The following is a 19,122-nucleotide window of genomic DNA, read 5'->3' on the forward strand; positions in this document are numbered from 1 at the left end:
CTGTAATGAGTTGATTGGAACGCTGATTTACCTTTCCTAAATAAAATTGCTTCCTTCGATGAATTGCTGTCTTGAGAATTGATTGGAACATTATTTGGCCCTCAAAGTCTTAACTCTGTTGTTTTCTTTCCTTTTTTTTTTTTTTTTTTTTAACAGTAGATGCCTGGTAGACATCTTAGAACTTTAAAAACGGAAAAGACCTGCTTTTAGGGGATAATGCTGAGGGACACTATGAAATCTTGGAATGATAGCCAGTCAGATCTCTGTAGCAGTGACCAAGAAGAGGAAGAAGAGATGATTTTTGGTGAAAATGAAGATGATTTGGAAGAAATGATGGATTTAAGTGATCTGCCTACCTCACTTTTTGCTTGCAGTGTCCATGAAGCAGTGTTTGAGGTGCAAGAGCAGAAGGTAGGCACATATCCTACCTTTCCTTGTATTTGGTAGCGTGTTGAATGTATGTGGATTTGTGGGAGCTGAGCAGATGGCAAAGTTTATTACTGGTGTGTGACAAAGACAAGTATAGAAAGTGCTCATCAACCTTTAGACATCGCTGCAGCATTTTTATTGTATTTTATGAGTATCAGTCTACAACGGAGGAAATGTTTAAAAACCAGTCCTTCCCCACAAATATTTTGAGAAGCACTAGTTTATAGTGAACTCTTAATCAGGTCTTATTAAGTACATTCATTCATTCATTTTTTTTTTTTCTTTTTGAGCCTGTAGTTAAGAGAAAGCTAGTGATTTTTTGCTCGGCTTCCTATTACTTGGGAGTAAATGCACAAAGGAAGGAATTATTTCAAATCTTTTTCTGGGGCTAATTACATCATTAGGGGTATTTATGATTTTACTGTAACAGGATTGTTAACATTTCTTGTTTTACTTTCTACAGTTTGAGGCAAAATGATTAAGCTTATTTCTTAAAGGTTACTCTCCTTTAGTTCATTTATTATTTACCTGGAAAGAGAGGTTTTGTGTGTTTATTTTTCCATCATGACCTCACAAAAGCCTATAGATCTTAGTCCTACAAAAGTAAACTGTTTCTGCCTTTGGTATAAAGTTTGCACGTTCTGAGACTTTTTCTCAAAATACTATCACCAGCCCTTTAATTTTCTATCTATGCACTTGAAGTATTTTCCTCACAGTGACTTTCTTGGAGCAGAACTCCATATAGTTTGATTCAGTACATATTTCAATGCCTTCAATGGGTCAGGCACTGTGCCAGTTGCTTCAGGGCATAGAGCAGGAATTTAAACAGCTTCTGCCTCAGACAGTTTTCAGTGGTGATGATCAGTAATTTGATGTAAGGTAGAGTTCTTTTGCCTTCAGAGACACTTGAAAGTCCATTGGGGTATCAAAGAGAAGGTCAATGCCAGCTGTAATAAAAGACCTTACAGGGAGATGGCATTGGAGAAGAGCTGTGAGAATTGGGTAGGAGTTTAGCAAGGAATAGAAAGAGAATTCCAGCCAAAGGGAACAGAACTAGCAAAAGAGCTGAATCAGGAGAGTGTGGACCACTTCAGGGAGTAGCAAGCACTTCTGTGCAGCTGGTGCATAGTTGAGACACAAAGTCAAGAGAAATCTGGCTGGAAAGGTGGGCGTGGAGCGTCCCGCAAAGCTCAGGAGTTTGCCTGTCTATGGTGAATAATCTTCTGAGCAAAGGCGTGACAATGAGAATTCCCCATTAGGAGGATCACCTGACAACACGTGAAGGGCAGAGAGGTGGAAGGAGAGCTAGAAGCAGGGGTCTGGTGAGGAGATAGTATGTGCCGGTGCGGTGAGCGGCCTGCAGGGGCCAAAGACCCAGAGGTGGAACAAGGGAGAGGGAATGCAGCTGCCAATTGTATCCTTTGGGTTTTTTTTCCATTTGCAAATGCTATTTCCTTTCCCAAATTCAATCATAATGTAGAATTTTTGCAAACATACTTACTAATTTTCTTATACTTTAAGAGCTCTAAATTTTCATATAATAATTACTTTAACCTTGTTTATTTGTTATTGTGAGAAGCCACATGTGTTAATAACACATGTATTACTAGCTTAATCTTAAAATGATACAAGAATTCATTCAAGAAACCTCACAAATCTTATCTGTTCCAACTTTTCTTTTTTAACTGTAGCCTAGAAACTTTTTTAACTTGCCAAAGTGGTGAATTCCTGTTGGTTTTCATTTAAAAAACTGTTTGTGGTTATATCTAACCTAAAATTATATTAGAAATCATATCAGCAGAAATTCTAGTAGCAGTTCAGTGGACTTCAGGTAATATACAACTCTTAGTCACAGTAAATTTTATATAAAAGCCTTAATGGTAATAACTGAAACTGTAAAATATAAAATGTTTATATAATAAAATTATATGTGGATCATCAGTTGGATATAAAATGGGGAGAATCAGATGTTTCCTATACATTTTTCTTCTGTCAGTGTCTTATTTTGCTTTCATTTCTCCTGGAATAACCCATTTATGAAGGTCATACACATGTGCAAAAAACAAAGCATATTAAATGTAATTGCAATTAAATGCTTCATTTTCAAAAGAATTTTAGTTTTTTTCCCTGACTTTAGAAGGTTTTTTTCTTTATGACTTTCTAATTGTTAGAACAAGCTTTTACCCTATTCTCAGTAGTAGACTGAATAACATAAGTACCATTTTCATGTACAAGTGAATCTTTAGATTGCTAGATTTGGGCTGTACATTTTCATTAGTGTTTCTTGAAAAATAGTATGTGTGAGGTGGGGAGAAAAAGGAAGGAATATAGTAAACTCTAAGAAAAACGGAGGAAAAGGCTTATCTTTTCATTTACATTTCTACAGCAGCACAGGTTTTTATGCATATGCTCAGCTAATCAGTAGCTCCATCAGGAGCACTGCAGGTTTGGTACCTAATTTTTCTATAACAGATTTGGATTTGTCCCATTGTGATTTTATTTATTTGTGATTTTGTTTTGTTGTTTTTAACCCCAGTTTTCACTTTCTAGGAAAAATTAAGCAGGCTTCTGATTTTAATACGAGAGGTATTCAAAATACAAGTTAGATTTTTATAATGTAAGAAATAGGACCATTTTTTCTTACTGTTTTAGGTCCAGTGTGTCTGAGTGGACTCGAAATGTTAATGCAAAGCAATATTATAAAGAAATGCATATGGCTTTGGGATTACAGTTCCTCCACAAAGTACTGCCCTAAAACTGTCTATTGTGACCTACTCACCACAGGACATTCGATTTGAGTTGTTTTTCTAATGATGATGGTTGGGGTATATGAACCAGCCCTACTTGCTCTCTTGGTCCTGCTTTTTGATCATCGACACTTAGCATTTGCTGCAGTTCCCGGTGTAGGGTGACACGTGTTAAATGTTTGTGAAATGAATGGACTTTGTGAGATGGTTGTTGAGGATTAGTGATTCAATGCTGTGATGAAGAAACAGAATTATGAGCTGAGTGAGCTTAAGTAGTACACAGGAGATTTCATCTGAAATTATGATCTCAGATACAGTGGCCCAAATTCCTTTGTAGTCTGCGTAATTATATGCAAAATATAAATCTTTCTATTAAGCATTTGGTTCTACACCCTCCATGTAAAAAAGAATAGAAAATATTATTTTAAAAAATTAAATGATCTTTGGAAGTTAACTGAATACCCTGATTCTCTGGGTTTTAGACTAAATCAATTGTGTGTTTTCTGACACAACCTTCAATCCAGAAGTAAACCCTTTTTTGAGAATACTGATCTGTTTTATAAATTTCAGAATTGAAAAAGGGGATTGAAAGGAAGACTGCTTCCATTATAGTGAACTGTATTTTTAGCGTGCCTAGAACATAATAAGGTTTCAGTAAATATTTGTTTAATTGAAACTGTAATGTCATTCTGACTACTAATAAATGGAAAGATATCCTGTGTCCATGGACTAGAAGGCTTAATATTGTTAAGATGTCAGTACTACCAAAAGTGATCTACAAAGTCAGTTCCTATCAAAATTACAATCAATATTTCTTGCAGAAATAGAAAAACTCATCCTAAAAGTCATAATGGAATCTCAGGACACCCCAAATAGCAAAAACAATCTTGAAAAAGAACAAAGTTGGAAGACTTACATGTCCTGATTTCAAAACTTAATACAAAGCTACACTGGTCAAAACACTGTGACACTTTCATGTCAGTTATATCTCAATAAAAAGCCAGTGTGATACTGGCATAAAGACAGACATATTGACTAGTGGAGTAGAACAGAAACCTCAGAAATGAACCCTTGCCTGTATGATCAAATGATTTTAAATGAGGATGCCCAGACCATTCCATAGGGAGAGGATAGTTCTTTCAACAAATTATTCTGGGAAAACCAAATAGTCACATGCAAAAGAATGAAGTTGGCCCCTCACCTTATGCCATATACAAAAATTAATTCAAAATGGATCAGATACCTAAATGTAAGAGTTAAAACTATAACACCCATGGAAAACCTAGGAGGAGAGCTTTTTGACATGAGATTTGGCAATAATTTCTTGGGCATGGCACCAGAAGTACAGGCAACAATAGAAAAAAAAAATTGGACTTCATCAGAATTAAATATGTATGCATCGGAGGTCACTATCAACAGAGTGAAAAGGCAACCTACAGAATGGGAGAAAATATTTTCAAGTCATATAGGGATTAATATCCAGAATATATGAAAGAACTGAAACTCAAAAACAAAATAAAAACCCAATTGAAAAAATGGGCAAAGGACTTAAATAGGCATTTCTCTAAAGGAGATACATAAATCACCAATAAGCACAAAATATGCCCAGCATCACTAATAATTAGGGAAATTTAAATGAGAATCACAATGAGATACCACTTCATACCCATTTATGATGACCATTATCATAAAAACAGAAAACAGGTGTCGACAAGCACGTGGAGAAATTGGAACACTGTGCATTGCTGCTGAGAATGTAAAGTGGTGTGGCAGCTGTGGAAAACAGTATGGCAGTTTCTCAAAAAAAAAAAATTAAGCATAAAATTACCATATGATCCAGCAATTCTGCTCCCAGGTATATACATGAAAATTGAAGGGACTCAAACAGATTTTTGTGCCCAAATGTTCATAACAGTGTAATTCACAATAGCCAACAGGTGAAAACCACCCAAATGTCCATTGATAGATGGAGGAATAAACAAAATGCAATATATACATACAGTGGAATATTATTTAGCCTTAAAAGTGAATGAAATTCTGATACATGCTACAACATGGATGAACCTTGAAAGACATTATGCTGAGTGAAATAAGCCAGACACAAGAGGACAAATATTGACATGAGATGCCTAGAATAGTCAGATTCATAGAGACAAAGTAGAACGGTGGTTGCCAGGGGCTGGAGTTAGGTGGAAATGGGAAGTTATAGTTTAATGGGTACAGAGTTTCAGTTTGTGATGATGAAAAAGTTCTGGAGAAGGATAGTAGTGATGCACAACAGTATGAATATACCTAATGCCACTGAATCGTACACTTAAAAATGGTTTAATGGCAGATTTTGTGTTTTGTATATTTTACCACAATAGAACAATGCAAAAAGAAGAACCTGTTTTTCTTGAGTTATTCTTTGTAATGTGCTTTTTTTTAATCTATAATATGTATAAAAATATATTTTAAACACAAGTAATATGCTTTTATATGTACATATGTATATATGTACATATGACAGACATGCTTACTTATATTGAGTGTGTAATATGTATGTACTGGACACTTCTTTTGCCCCACTTGACATCCTCCTGGTCCAGCGTTTCACACCAGCAGTCGCTGGAGCGCCTCGCTGTGCACAGGTGCAACCTCATAGCAGCTGGCCTCTGCTGCACTGTGGATGTCTCGCTGTTTGTTTCAGCATCCCTCTGCTGCCTGTGTGAAATTGCTCAGCCTGAGTGATGCATGTGCAGACATGGAAGCGTGAGAGAGTTCACATCCCACAGGGCAGCCCTTGACCAGTGGGAGGCTAAAGCCGGTGAATATCTGCCCCCTCTTCTGACACTCAAGCTTGTTCTCACTGGCTCCTCAGAGGGCTCCTAGCAGGTCAAGCCCGTTTCCCACAGGTGACCAGCTGGATAACAGCCTGGATGGAAGGACTGGCTTTTCCTCCTTCCCTGTTTCACTGTTTGCATTCTTGTCCTGTAGGGTCACTTTCCAAAACAAGTTCCGTGTGTGTGTGTGTGTGTGTCCGTCCGTCCTTGTCTTGGCCTCTGCTTTGGCAAGGAACGCGGGTAAGACAAGTGCATTACTTCCAAGTTTGCTTATTTCCCTGCGTGAAGGCACCCTCCCAGGCTTTCAGAAAGGGGGCAGTGGATTTTTAGGTTATGCCGCAGGAATAAAGACTAATATAAAGAAAACCCATGTGCCCGCCCAGTTTAGCAAATAGAATTTTACTGTTACAGTTGAACCCACTGGGTCTCCCCCAGAGGTAACCATTATCCTGAAATCAGGGTTTATCAGTTCCCATGCAACTTTTTTTATTGGGTTGAAACATATGAAATTGGAACATATGAAATTTGTAGGAATGTTTGAGATTTGCCAAAATGGTCAAATATTGGCATTTCTTCTGATTCAGTCTAATACTCCGTGTATGTACATGTAGTATTTAAAATTTTTTCTCTATGCAGTCGATATGATTGTTTATTTAGAAAGGCATCTACATAAAACTGTTAGAACTATTAGTAAACATTTAGAAATTGAAATTTTAACAGTATTACCATTTACTGTGAAATACTTAAATATAAATCTAAAAAATATGTACAGGATCTGTATGCTGAAAACTGTAAAACACTAATGAAATACGTAGTATTTGATGTTATTTTAAATTTTATATAAATGGCATGATTGTATAAATTATTTTTTTCTCATATCTATAAGATTAATCCATGTTCAAATATATATTCGGTTTCACTTGCTATATAGTATCCTATTTTAAGAATATGCCATCATTTATTTACCCATTCTGTTTTAGACACTTAGGTTATTTTTGATACGTTGCTCTTGCACCAGTGATGCTTGTTCTGTAGTATCCTGTGTATGTGTGGGTGAGTTCTCCCCTGGGTCTGTAACTAGGACTGATGTTGCTGGCGGGTAAGGTTGCACTTCAATCTTAGCCGATACTGTCAAACAGTCTCTAAAGTTGTATCTGATTATATTTCTACCAGCCATGTATAAGAACTCTCATCGCTTCACAGCATCACCAATACTTGATATTTTCAGAATTTAAAAATTTTGCCAGTCTGGTAATTAATATTTTTATTACTTTTTAATGCATTTTTGGATAAACTATAGATGAATGCATGTCAAACTTATCGGTGGAGGACCAGATTTTTCCTCCAAATTATCGCAGACTGATGCTTTTATAAAATGCAGTAAGAATGTCAACAATATAAACTTGCTAAAACGTTTCTAGATACTTTCAGTTTCTGTACTGAACCTTGTTGTAGACTGGTAGCAAAGTTCATGGACTAGCACTGGGTCCTCAGACCTCCCCACAGTATATGTAACATTTAGAGATTTTCAAATATCTTACAAGATTTTGAAATGAAAAAGCTTTCTTTATTTACCTTCAATTATATTTGTAGTTTCCATTGCGATACTTTGTCTCAAAAATAAGGCTTAAAAAGGAGTTTAGGTCATTTAGTTAGGCAGTAATGGTATCCTAATTATCGCTGGTGTTAAGATATCACTGAATAATAGGATTGGCCGTCACATTCTTAGAGATCACGGGTTTCTGGGTTCCACATTCTGCCTTGATCATGTGTGCAGTTGTAAATACTTATTGGGCATTGCATCAGCCACTGTCACAAGTTCTAGAGAGACAGTGAACAAGAGGAAGCGCCAGCCCTCATGGAACTCAGGGAGAGAAGAACAGTTAACGTGCTAACAATTGAATAAGAAGTTCAGATAATAATTACTATGAAAAAAATAATAGAGGGGAAGTGACTTGATGAGTGGTCCGGGAAGACCTGTCTGAGGAAGTGACATATGAGGCAAGGCCTCAATAATGAGAAAGAACCAGTGTAATATGTAATCATCCTTAGCTTCTTATAATTTAATTGAAATTTATCCTAACATAAATAAATTTAATGTGTATATATAGTCAAAAATGCCTTATAATTTTTTATCTTTATCAATACAAATAATGTCACCTGTCTTGCAACAAAGCTTTTTCCCAATAATCTTAATTTCAGTTGGAAAAGATTTGCCACTCCCCAGGTCAGGGTAGGGTTTAAGGCTCTCCATTCTAAAAAACAGCTAGGTTACCCACGCATGTGTGTTCCTAGTCTGTCTGGAACAGGGTGCTCCCATGGGCAGGGACGGGATAGCTCGAGAGTGAGCGAGCTCAGAATAGGCATGTGCGTCCCCTCCACAGTGGCTGACACAGAGCCCAGCTTTTGAGCTTTGCTGTTCATTAAATATTTGCTGAATAAAAGACTGGGAAGATCATCTATAGGGTCAGGGTACCAACACTCCCTAACATTTATGTTGCACCATCCTAAGTTAATTTCAATAACCATGTTTGTTCTATTGTATTTCCTATCTGATTTACGTTTCTATTTTTACAAGTTTTATAGCTCAGATTGTATTAGGACAGCAGAGCATGTCCATAATTGTATGTATGTATATGTGTATGCATGTATGCATAAGTAAACAGGTAAACAGATCAATAGACTGGGAGTGCATGTGAAAATTTTTTACTGGTTCGAGAGTACAAAGAATTTTTTTTTTCCTTTACCATTTTTAGAGTAAATTGCCAACAGGGATGGCCATCCTTTACCATTTTTAGAGTAAATTGCCAACAGGGATGGCCATCATGCCCGACACTCCAGTATCAGTATGTATTTGCTACCAACAAGGGCATTCGCCTGGGAGGAGAAACAAAATTCAGGAAATTAATGTGGATGTATTATACCCTCCCAGTCCTCAGACCCCATTCAAGATTTGCCAATCGTCCCAATAATGTCCCAAACCATCCAGCCCCTTGTCCTGCATTGCATTTAGTTATCAGGTCCCTTCAGTCCCTTTCAACCTGAAACACTTAGTCTTCCCTTGCCTTTCATGGTGTTCGTTCACATTCTTGCAGATTACAGGCCAGTTATTTTGTTGCATGTATCTCAGTTTGGGTTTGTCTGCTGTTACCTCAGGATTAGGTTCAGGTTGTGCATCTTTGGCAGGAATATCACAGATGTGATGCTGTGCCCGTCTCACTGCATCCTATCAGGTGGTGCGATTTTGATTTGTTGCATCATCAATGAAATTCACTTGGAGCCTTTGATTAAGATGGTGTCTGCCAGGTTTTTCTACTGTCAAGTTATATTTCTTATAATTAATAAGTATTTTTGTGGGAGATACTTTAAAACTGTAAGTACCCTTTATCTCTGTCAAATTTTTAACACACATTCATTTAGAGCAGTAAGATTCAAGGTTTTCTATTTCATTCATTGGTTATAATCTGTTACTTATCATTATTTTGAAGCTCACATTTGTCCCAGATTTGGCCAGGTTGCCCCTTCAGATGGCCTCTGTGTCTTTCTGACACATCTGCTTATCATTCTTTGAGTTCCTCTTTACATTCTAACACAACAAGATATTCCAGAATTATCTTGCACTCCCCCTGCCCCAGCCCGGAATCAGCCATTTCTCCAAGGAACCCTGATTCCTTTCAGTGAATAACAGTATTTAGAAACCGAGGCATGGGAGTTAGTTGTCTATACTTATTGCTCTCAGAATGTCAGTGTTCCTAGGCCACTCAGCAGAGCCAGGAAATATATAAATACATACACAACCGTACATATGCATACACATCAACTCCAGTCCAACACCCCAACCCACCCCACCAAAATTATCTTCACCCCACCTGGGTTCTGATATTCCCACAGTACCATCCTTACCCAACCCGGATTGCCAGTTCCCTGTGCCGGATTGCCTTCCCGCACAGATTCGCATCCTCACCCCTTCAGCCTGCCCCTGTGCTGGGATACCCTCTGTCTTCCCCTGTTCTGGGCAGCCGTCCCCCGTGGACACCTGCCTCACCCTGCTGGGCTTCAGCACTGGGTTGGGCTCCCCTCCGTGAGCACACTGTCCTACTGCTGTCAGGCCCGGCCTCCCTCCCTAGCACCACCTTCCTTACTCCCCTTGGGCTCTGACACCCTGCTCCCTATCCGCATGGACATGCCTCTCTTACTTGGCCTCGTCTAAAGGCTTCTGGACCGAATGTTCAAGAGGAAGGATGCCTTATTCTTTTTACAAGAACAAATAATACACTTCAGTTCCTTCCCAGGGTTGTTTCTCTCACGTTTACGTGTCTTTGGAAGGATGGTTCCCTCGCTTTAACAATCACCTTTATCCTCTAATGTCCATGAAGAAAACACCATCAGAAAGAAGACAGACCTCTACCCCGGAATAAATCACACAGACCATCAACATTTGTTCCTCATTATAGCCTCAGTACCTGGGATAGTACCGGGCCTTGCTGAGTGAGTGAGTGAATGAACAATGAGAAAAATTTAACAAGACACAAGTCTGGATGGAAACCAAAGAAATAGAATCCTCAGGTTACTGCCAGTCACTAAGCACATGGGCAAGACCCAGAATGAAACATGTTTTGGTCTTAGTCCATAACTGACCTTAATGAAGAAGAATCCTGTCTTGCTGCTCCACATCTTCCTTATGTACTTAAATAACTTCGTATGAGCCATTTCCGTTTGCTTTAAGTGGCTTTTCATTCTCTTGTGCTAGCTTGGCACCATGAGCGCGTGCATAGCAAAGCATTTACGAGGCCATCAAACAGTTGATTTTAAGAAATGACAAACAAAACAAAAAGATAAAATTAACAAGCAAGGTTAAAAGCCACAAATGAAAACAACGTATTTTTTTTAATGTGTAGAATTTGACTATAACTACAAAAACAAACCTTGTTATCTTCACCCTCGATTCAAGTTCATGGCAGAGTAACACTCATCAGTGTCATAACAGAGAAGCAGCATTCTTTGCTTCAAAGGATCAGGGGTTATAGGTCAAGTTCTGAAGCGTCCTGGGAAGATAGACACTGATTTCATCAGTCAGTGGTGTACTGTGCCCACCGCACACAGGTCTGGGAGGGCATGTCTCCTAGGTGACTGATCCAGCAGCGCAGTGCCTCTGAATTACTAAAAGACTGCTAGGAAGGGCAGATTCTACTTTTCCATTGGCAACCTCAACAGTACCTGCTGTCTGGTTTATATTATTTCCTCACTGTGCATTCGTCACCTGCCTGGGGAATCCACATCATACAGAAGAGCAGCTTATTTTTCGTGTGTGTGTGTGTGTGTGACCACAGAATGGCAAGTGGACTATTGCAAAAGCTCTACTGCATTTCTGTTAATAATAGTATTAGTACTGCCAATATATTATTCTAAGAGCTTTAAATATTCACTATCTTCAACAATAACCCAATGATAAGTGGATTCTTCATTGGAATTTACGATCCTCATTTAACAAGTAAGGAAACTAGGCACAGCAGAAGTAACTTGCCCAAGATCACAAAGCTATATAATAGAACCAATAGTCAAACTCAGACAGCCTAGCTCCAGAGTTCTGTTACCTGTGAAGATGAGTGGCTAGTAGAAGCCATGAGACATTCCTGAAATTATCTGTCCAGTTTGTAGATTGCTCCTGAGATTTTTCTTTTATGATCTCATGGTTGAAGGAGTGAACAGTCTGTTACTGGATGCAGAAAGGAGTATTTTGTCCATGCTAATAGCCGATGAGCAGAAAGCTTCTGGTTCTCAAGAATGGAGGGGTTCTCATGTACCCCTCTCAGATGTGGAGGAGGGTTTGGTATGTTCATCAAAGCCAGTGCTCCAACCCTAAAGTCACAGGAAAGAAACCACCACATTGACGTCATTGTCTCTGGGCCACTGGTGCATCTGCAGGCTGGAACATGCCATTCACCTGACTCCAGTAGGACCCTGAGGCTGGACGTGAAGTTCAGGCTGAACCTGGACTCTCCTAATCTTTCCCACTTCATGGATGGGGAGAACAAGACAGAGGAAGTGAAGATTCAAGTCGATCTCGTGGAGAGCAGAGTTGCTGATCTCCTCGTACATCTGGCATGAATATATGGTGCTGACCTTGAAACTGAAGCCTGATTATTTGGAACAGCAGTCTGAGCATCTGAAGCATTTCTTCCCCTGGGAAATTATACGTGGTTTTCAGGGGGAGAACTCCCTTCTGTGGTTTTTCTCACCTCTGATGTCTTAGATCAAAACCGTATGTTGAGCCCGAGTACCTGGATGAGTTTGCAAACCTGATTTGTTTGGTGGGCCATCTTGATTCTTGGAATAGACTGATTGATAGAATAGAATACGTGAAATGATTGCCTACCTGTAATCTGACTGCCTGTTCAAGATGCCTATCAACCAGCTCCGTGGATAGTGAGAGGACACGTTGAGCAGGAGACAAGAATCCTCTGCTTTTCACCTTTTGCTCTCTCCCTAGTTTTTGTTCCATCTGCTCTTTCCTCCAGGGGGCTTTGTAATCTCCTCTGTGCTCTCTGCTCTTTTCAGTAAACAACCCAAACAACCTTTCTGCTAAAAGGAAAAAACCATTGCTTCTGGGAGACTGTCAGGAGCTGGGATCTCATTAGGAGTTCTCACAGTTATGGTTTGAAGATTGTGCCTCTTCTCTAGGTAGTTCCCAGAAAACCCAGATAAAAACTATTCTTGTTTACCAGTGGGCTATGGGGTTTGTGTCATTGAGTGCAGTACCTTTGTATCTTGAAAAGTGTGTGTGTGTGTGTGTGTGTGTGCGCGCGCGCATGCGCGCGCGGAAAGACTGTCCTAGTAGACACCCTGGCTGCTGCCTAATCAGCTTAAATATCAATGTAATTAGGTGGTACCTGTGCTTGCAGATCTCATTCCCCTCCTTACATGGCCGGCTGCAGGTTTGAGGTGTTTCGAGGCAGGCAATCAGCCGCCAAACTGCTTGAAAATGACTTCTGCATTTTGCACACATCTTACTGTATAAGCACAGTCACAGATCTTTTCCAACTTAGCCATCGGAATAAGGGGGACATTTCTATAACCAGAATCACTACTAGCAGTTGTTGCCCCACTAGGAATTAATACTAGCAGTAAGTTGTCCTAATTGAAGATGGAAAATAGTAGCTGACCAAAATCCCCTCACTGTGTTCCCAGGCCAGGCCCGCGGCCGAAATTCAGCAGCGGTGAGACCCAGAGGCCCACTCTGTCTATTCAGCCAGCCCTGTGGTCACCTCACTCCACCCCTTCTCTCCTTCTCTCTCATACTTTTTTTTTTTAATTGGGCAAAACTCGCCTACAGTGTAATGTATAAATCTTAAGTAGGCAGTCTGGTGCATTTTGACACTATCTGCTTGTGTCACCAACACTCCAATCAGGAATATTTCCATCCCCACCCTAATATAAATCCAAAGTTTGTTCCCATCAGAAATGACTTATCATTGATTTGACTACTTTCTTATACATTATGTAAGAAATTCTAGGTTTAGCGGGGAAATCATAGTCCTTTAAGAATTCACGTTCCAATAAAGCAGAGTATATATAAACATGGTAGCCATTTAAACAAAAATCCATAACGAATAGGTAGTATTTTACATTTTATTGAATTTCAGATTTTCTTGAAATTTAATTCAGTTTCATGCTCCTTTCTGCTCTGGAAAGGCCAAAGTTTTATAGAAGGATTTTATATTTTTTATGTGTCTGTTCCCCTCTAGCACTAGTGAATTTTTGTTCCAGAACTTTTACCAGTGCTCAGATTATCAAAGTAAAGTTTTCAATTCGCCATGCCTAGGCGTATGTGTGCCTTTTTCTGTCCAGGTCATCCATCTGACTGTTTAGGTAGCAGTGATCGGTGAACCAAGGACACTAGGCCTATCCCCAGGCAAAAGTGGAGACTGCCTCTGACATCGGTGAACCCGTAGCCTCTGGATGCTAGAGAACAGTATTTTCTATCTCAGATTTACTGGAAGTCATAGAATATGGAAAACCTCTTGCCTTAGGACACCAAAGATAATTTCACTGCTGAATGCATTGAAGCAGCTCTTCTTCTCAGCTGAAATTGTTTTTGCAGGAGTGGTGGGCGCCTCAGGTTTTTGTCATCCAAGGCAAAGAGGTGCAGCAAAATTGCTTTCGTGGTTTGTTTCTCAGTGAGATTGATGAACCTCATATTCTCTGCTTTGAGGTAGGAAACAGAATAGTTCCGGAAAGGTCAGGACGTAATATGCTCAGCTGCCGTCCTCATCTGTTACTCCTTGAAACCTGTTTTCTTCCTGTAAGACCTTTTCCACTTTTCTCCTTCAGTGATTTTAGCATGCCTCTTGCCCAGCTACAAAGTACTGTTCCTGGTGCTAATTTTATATCATTAGAGGATTCAGAAAAGTATAAAAGTGAATTATTTCTAAGGAGGAAGATAACAATTTGGTTTCTGAATGAATTATGTTTGTCACAAGTCATCTTCAGTCCACATTCATAAATAGTGTCCTTACCTCCCGTCTGCAGCCTTCTAAATCCCTTTGGTGCCAGTGCCAGGTTGTCAGGGACGGGCTCAGGAATCCACGGTAGGTGTCTGGATTCATGGAAGGGCAGAGTCACCAGCCAACAGCTCTTACCTTTTCCTCCAATAAGAAACAGCGATAGTTTTGCCTCCACATTTTTCATGTTTTCTACAGCACCTCACAGCTAGAAGTCACATACTTCATAAATAAACTGCATTTATGCTACATCAAGGGAAAAATGGATGTGAAGGAGAGGGAAAGAACTAACAAAAGAACTAATTTAGAAAAAGCTTACTAATTAACTCTTGCATGGGTTCATTTTTTAATAATTCTATAAACAGTTCACAGATATTGGAATTTAGAAGGAGACCCATATAACCTGTTGCCATCAGCTGCACATTACCTTCAGTTATAGTGTATTTCTAGAATTATTTTGAAAAATTGTTTTAAAAGGAAATAAAAAGAGTGTGATTATTAAGTAGCTGTTTAGTTTGCAAGGTAGCTTGTTTTATTGTTACTGTGAAAAATCCATTGCTATGGGGAATTAGGAATAAATATATGGTCCTTTTGCCTGGGGTAAGGAAGATGGTTTGAGGGATAGAATTACAAAATACTAATAATTCATAAACCATGATTAATTAGTTCCACCTTAGTTTCTATTTCCATTATGTTCAGTCCTGATGTTTCTTAACTATCTCATGTGGGAATTTGAATATTTAGTTAGTATTCAAAATATGTTTGAGCATCTACCAAGAATTAAGTGGAACTTCCTAAAATCTCAATTCTAATTTTTAAAAAGAGTGATAAAGCTATCCACCTTTGAAATAGATGCTGAGGAAACTATGAAAAGTGCCTAGACATATTAATAAGTATTAGTATTTAATACATTTACATGTTTTTTAGGCTGATATATTATTTTAAAATCATTACTGTGTATAATATTTTATCTGTTCACATTACTTTAGTATGTAGAAATAATATAGTAAATAATAATAGGATTGATTTTTTTATTTTCAAATACTGTTGACATACAATATATTAGTTTCAGGTGCACAATGATTAGATTAGACATTTCTATACCTTAGAGTAGGATTGACCTTGAAGTTCACCTTCCTTTTAGTACATTGGAAATCCAACAGAGTACAAGGTTTGGCATGCAGTTGGTTGCTTAATATATTTTTTTAAAATGAATGAACAAAAATAATAATGTAATTTTTAGGATAAACGATGTGTTCCAAGTAATGAAGGATATTTAAACATTAGGAGGATAAATATTTGTGTACAAATCATTTTATATTTTATCAAATTGGAGAAATATTTCAAAGTGATAGGTAAATGTTCAAATGAGAGCAGTTAATACGTGAGGGAGTATATGATTTTCACTTCATTATCAACAGGCAATTGGAAGATCTTCACATAGACCAAAAACAAAGCTAACTTATAGGTTCCTTTTATTGTGTTACCATTGTCAAGCCTAAGGAATATTTCTAAAGATAGTGAGAATGTTCTTAGGTCTCTTAGGTCTCTTTTGTTACATTTCATTTATTAAACTATTGCATAAAAGTGACCAGTAAAAAAAAATTAATGTTGCTGTTCTTTTGGTAATTGAAGGTAGAGTTTTTATTATCTCAGTTCATTAACAAATGGGAAAATAATGCTGTTTTTCTCTCCTCAGCCTCATGGAATGACTCAGATATTGCTCTCTTATTCTGCTCTATTCCATCTCAAAATCCTTAGAGCATGTATAATCTAATTTTATTTTTCACCAAAAACTACTATTTTTGTGGAATGGCATACTTCCAAATGAACCTTGAGATAAAGATGTTAATGTTTTTCCTTTGTGAAAGAGGAACTATGGCTGTAGGATATCAGGCATCTTGAAAGAAGATGCTAAATGCACATTAGCATCTTTCAAAGAAATTTCATGCAGAGGAGGGAATAGAAAAAAAAATCAATCGAAGACTTAAAAAAAAGAGAGAGAGAAAATGAACATAGAAAAACTGAGACAAATAGATCAAATAAGGTGGTAGACATCCAAAAACATCAATCATAGCAATGGACTAATTCTTCCTTTTAAAAAATAATGATTTTCAAACTGAATTTTCTTATACCCTCATGCATACACACATATTCTTTTTCTGTGGTGTATCTAAAACAAGGATACATAAAAGTTAGAAGTAAAGGATGGAAATTGAGTTCCACGCAATATACAACCAAAGGAAAGCTACACCGACTGTATTAATATCAGACAAAACAGACTTTAAGGCAAAAGGCATTCCTAGGGAGATAAAGATAAAGAAGGCTACTGCCGAATGATGAAAGGTTCAGTTCACCAGAAAGAGGAAACAGTTCTGAACTTGTATGCACATGATAATACTGCATAACTTTAAAATACTTAAAGCAGAAATGACCAAATTACAAAGAAAAATAAATCCACCTAGTTGGAGATTTTAACAGACCTCTCTTGGTAATGAACAATTCAAATAGACACCCTCCCCCCACCAAAATTAGAATATATATATACAATTTCTAAAAAAACATGAGTTCAATATGCTAGATATATTTACCCAACAACTGTAAAAGCAAATATTTTTAAGCACAAATAGAAGATTTATGAAAATTGATGACATATTGAATGTAAAGCAAATTTCAAAAACGTCGAAGGATTGGTATCACTATGTATAAACTCCGATCATAGTGAAAATAAATTAGACATTAAAGAGATGACAAAAATCCAATCTATCTGAAATTTAAGAAACATACAAACAATTCATGAGACAGGAAATTATAATGGAAATTAGTATTTAGAATCAAATGATAACGAAAATATATATCAACACTTGTGGGGGACAGCTAAAATAATACTTAGAAATTCTATTCTTTAAATGCTTATATTAAAAAGAAGAAAAGCTAAAACGTTAATAAACTAGGTGACCATCCTAAAGAGAAAAGTTTGAAGAGAAGAATAAAGGTGAAAGCAGCAATTAATGAGAAAGGGAATGAATATACATAGAGAGCCAATCAAGTCAAAAAGTGATTTTCAGAAGAGAAAGCAGCACATCTCTCCACTTATTTGGGTCTTTAATTTCTCTCAGCTATGTTTTATAGTTTTCCATTCACAGGGGAAAGGGTAATTTCATCAATTGGTGCTAGAACAAAGAGATAACCAACTGTATGGGGGCGGGGATGGGGGAGAACTTCGACCCCTTGTCTCTTACCATAGACAAAAATTAACTTGAAGACCTAAATATAAAAACTAAGTTATAAAACATATAGAAGAAAACATAAGAGAAAATCTTAATGACCTTGGGTATGGTGGAGATTTAAATATGACCAAAAAAAAAAGTATTTTTTAAAAGTCAACAAATTGGACTTCCATCAATAAAACCTTTCACTTTTCAAAAGACATGTTTCAAAATAAGAAAGGGAAGCAAGGACAATATTTGCAAAGCATAGATTTGTCAAAGTACTTATATCTAGAATACGTAATTCTTACAACTTAAGAAGACAGCCCAAGTTAAAAATGGGAAAAGATTTGAACAGACGTTTAACCCAAGAAGTTATAGGGATGGCACATAAGCCAGTGAAAGATACTTAATATCAGTAGTTACTAGGGAAATTCGAATTAAAGCTAGTGAGATAAAACCTCACTCATAGTAGAATGGCTAAAACTTAAAAGACTGACCATACCAAGTGTTGACAAGAATGTTGAGTACCTGGAACTGTCATACACTGTTGGTAGAAATGCAAAATGGTACAACCACTTGGGAAAACAGTTTAGTAGTTTCTGAAAAGTTGGTCATATACCTGTCATACAACTTGGCCATTCCACTCTCAGGTATTTACCCAAAAGAAATAAAATTATATATTCACACAAAACCTATGCATGAATGTTCATAGCAGCTTCATTTTTAATAGTTCAAAACTAGAAACAAATCAAATGTCCATCAGCAGGTAAATGGATAAACATCCATACAGTGGGATCTGTCTGACAATAAAAAGGAACATAAAAGACAATATTGTAACTTGGACATATCTCAGAATAATTATGTTCAATGAAAGAAGCCGATCTCCAAAAAGAGTACATTTGTATATAATTCTAGAAATTACAACTAGTCTAGAGTGATAGAAAAAATGTGGTGGGCATGGGAGGAGCTTCATACATAAACATCTGTTTTGTGTTGAGTAAAGTCTGAAATGTGAATGGTAAAACCATAAAACTTTAAGAAAGCAATATAGGAGAACGTCGTTATAATCTCCATATAGAAGGATTTCTTAAGACAACACAAAATGATAAATTTAGTAATGTTCAAATTTAAAACTTAAACCTTTCTCAAAAAAAAAAAAACAGAATGAGAAGAACTGGGGAAAAGTATTTATGGAACATATAATTGACGAAGAATTGGTGTCCCTGTAGAACTCCAACTCAATAAAAAAAGACAACCCAATAGAAAAATGAGCAAAATGTATGAACAGGCATATCATATTAAGAAGAACCCCAAATGGCCAATAAACATGAAAAGAGGCTCAACCTCATTATTATTCAGAGAAATGTGAGTTATAGCTGAAGTTAGATCCCATTTTGTATCCGCCACCTCA

The 19,122-nt window shown here is 37.4% G+C and overlaps 1 protein-coding gene across 2 annotated transcripts in view; it reads left to right on the top strand.

Moving 5' to 3' along the window:
• The window catches only part of RCAN3 (RCAN family member 3), a 35,332-nt gene that overhangs the window by 7,952 nt on the left and 8,258 nt on the right, over window positions 1–19,122 (top strand). The window contains exon 2 of one of the 2 annotated variants that reach the window (XM_011357610.2): window positions 157–411. In XM_011357610.2, the coding sequence (XP_011355912.1) occupies window positions 217–411 (195 nt within the window). In that variant the 5' untranslated portion in view covers window positions 157–216. The remainder of the gene's footprint in view (window positions 1–156; window positions 412–19,122) is intronic. The other variant, XM_011357611.2, reaches the window with a different exon arrangement.

This window comes from Pteropus vampyrus, unplaced genomic scaffold (genome assembly GCF_000151845.1).
Source record: "Pteropus vampyrus isolate Shadow unplaced genomic scaffold, Pvam_2.0 Scaffold36, whole genome shotgun sequence".
Lineage (NCBI taxonomy): Eukaryota > Metazoa > Chordata > Mammalia > Chiroptera > Pteropodidae > Pteropus > Pteropus vampyrus.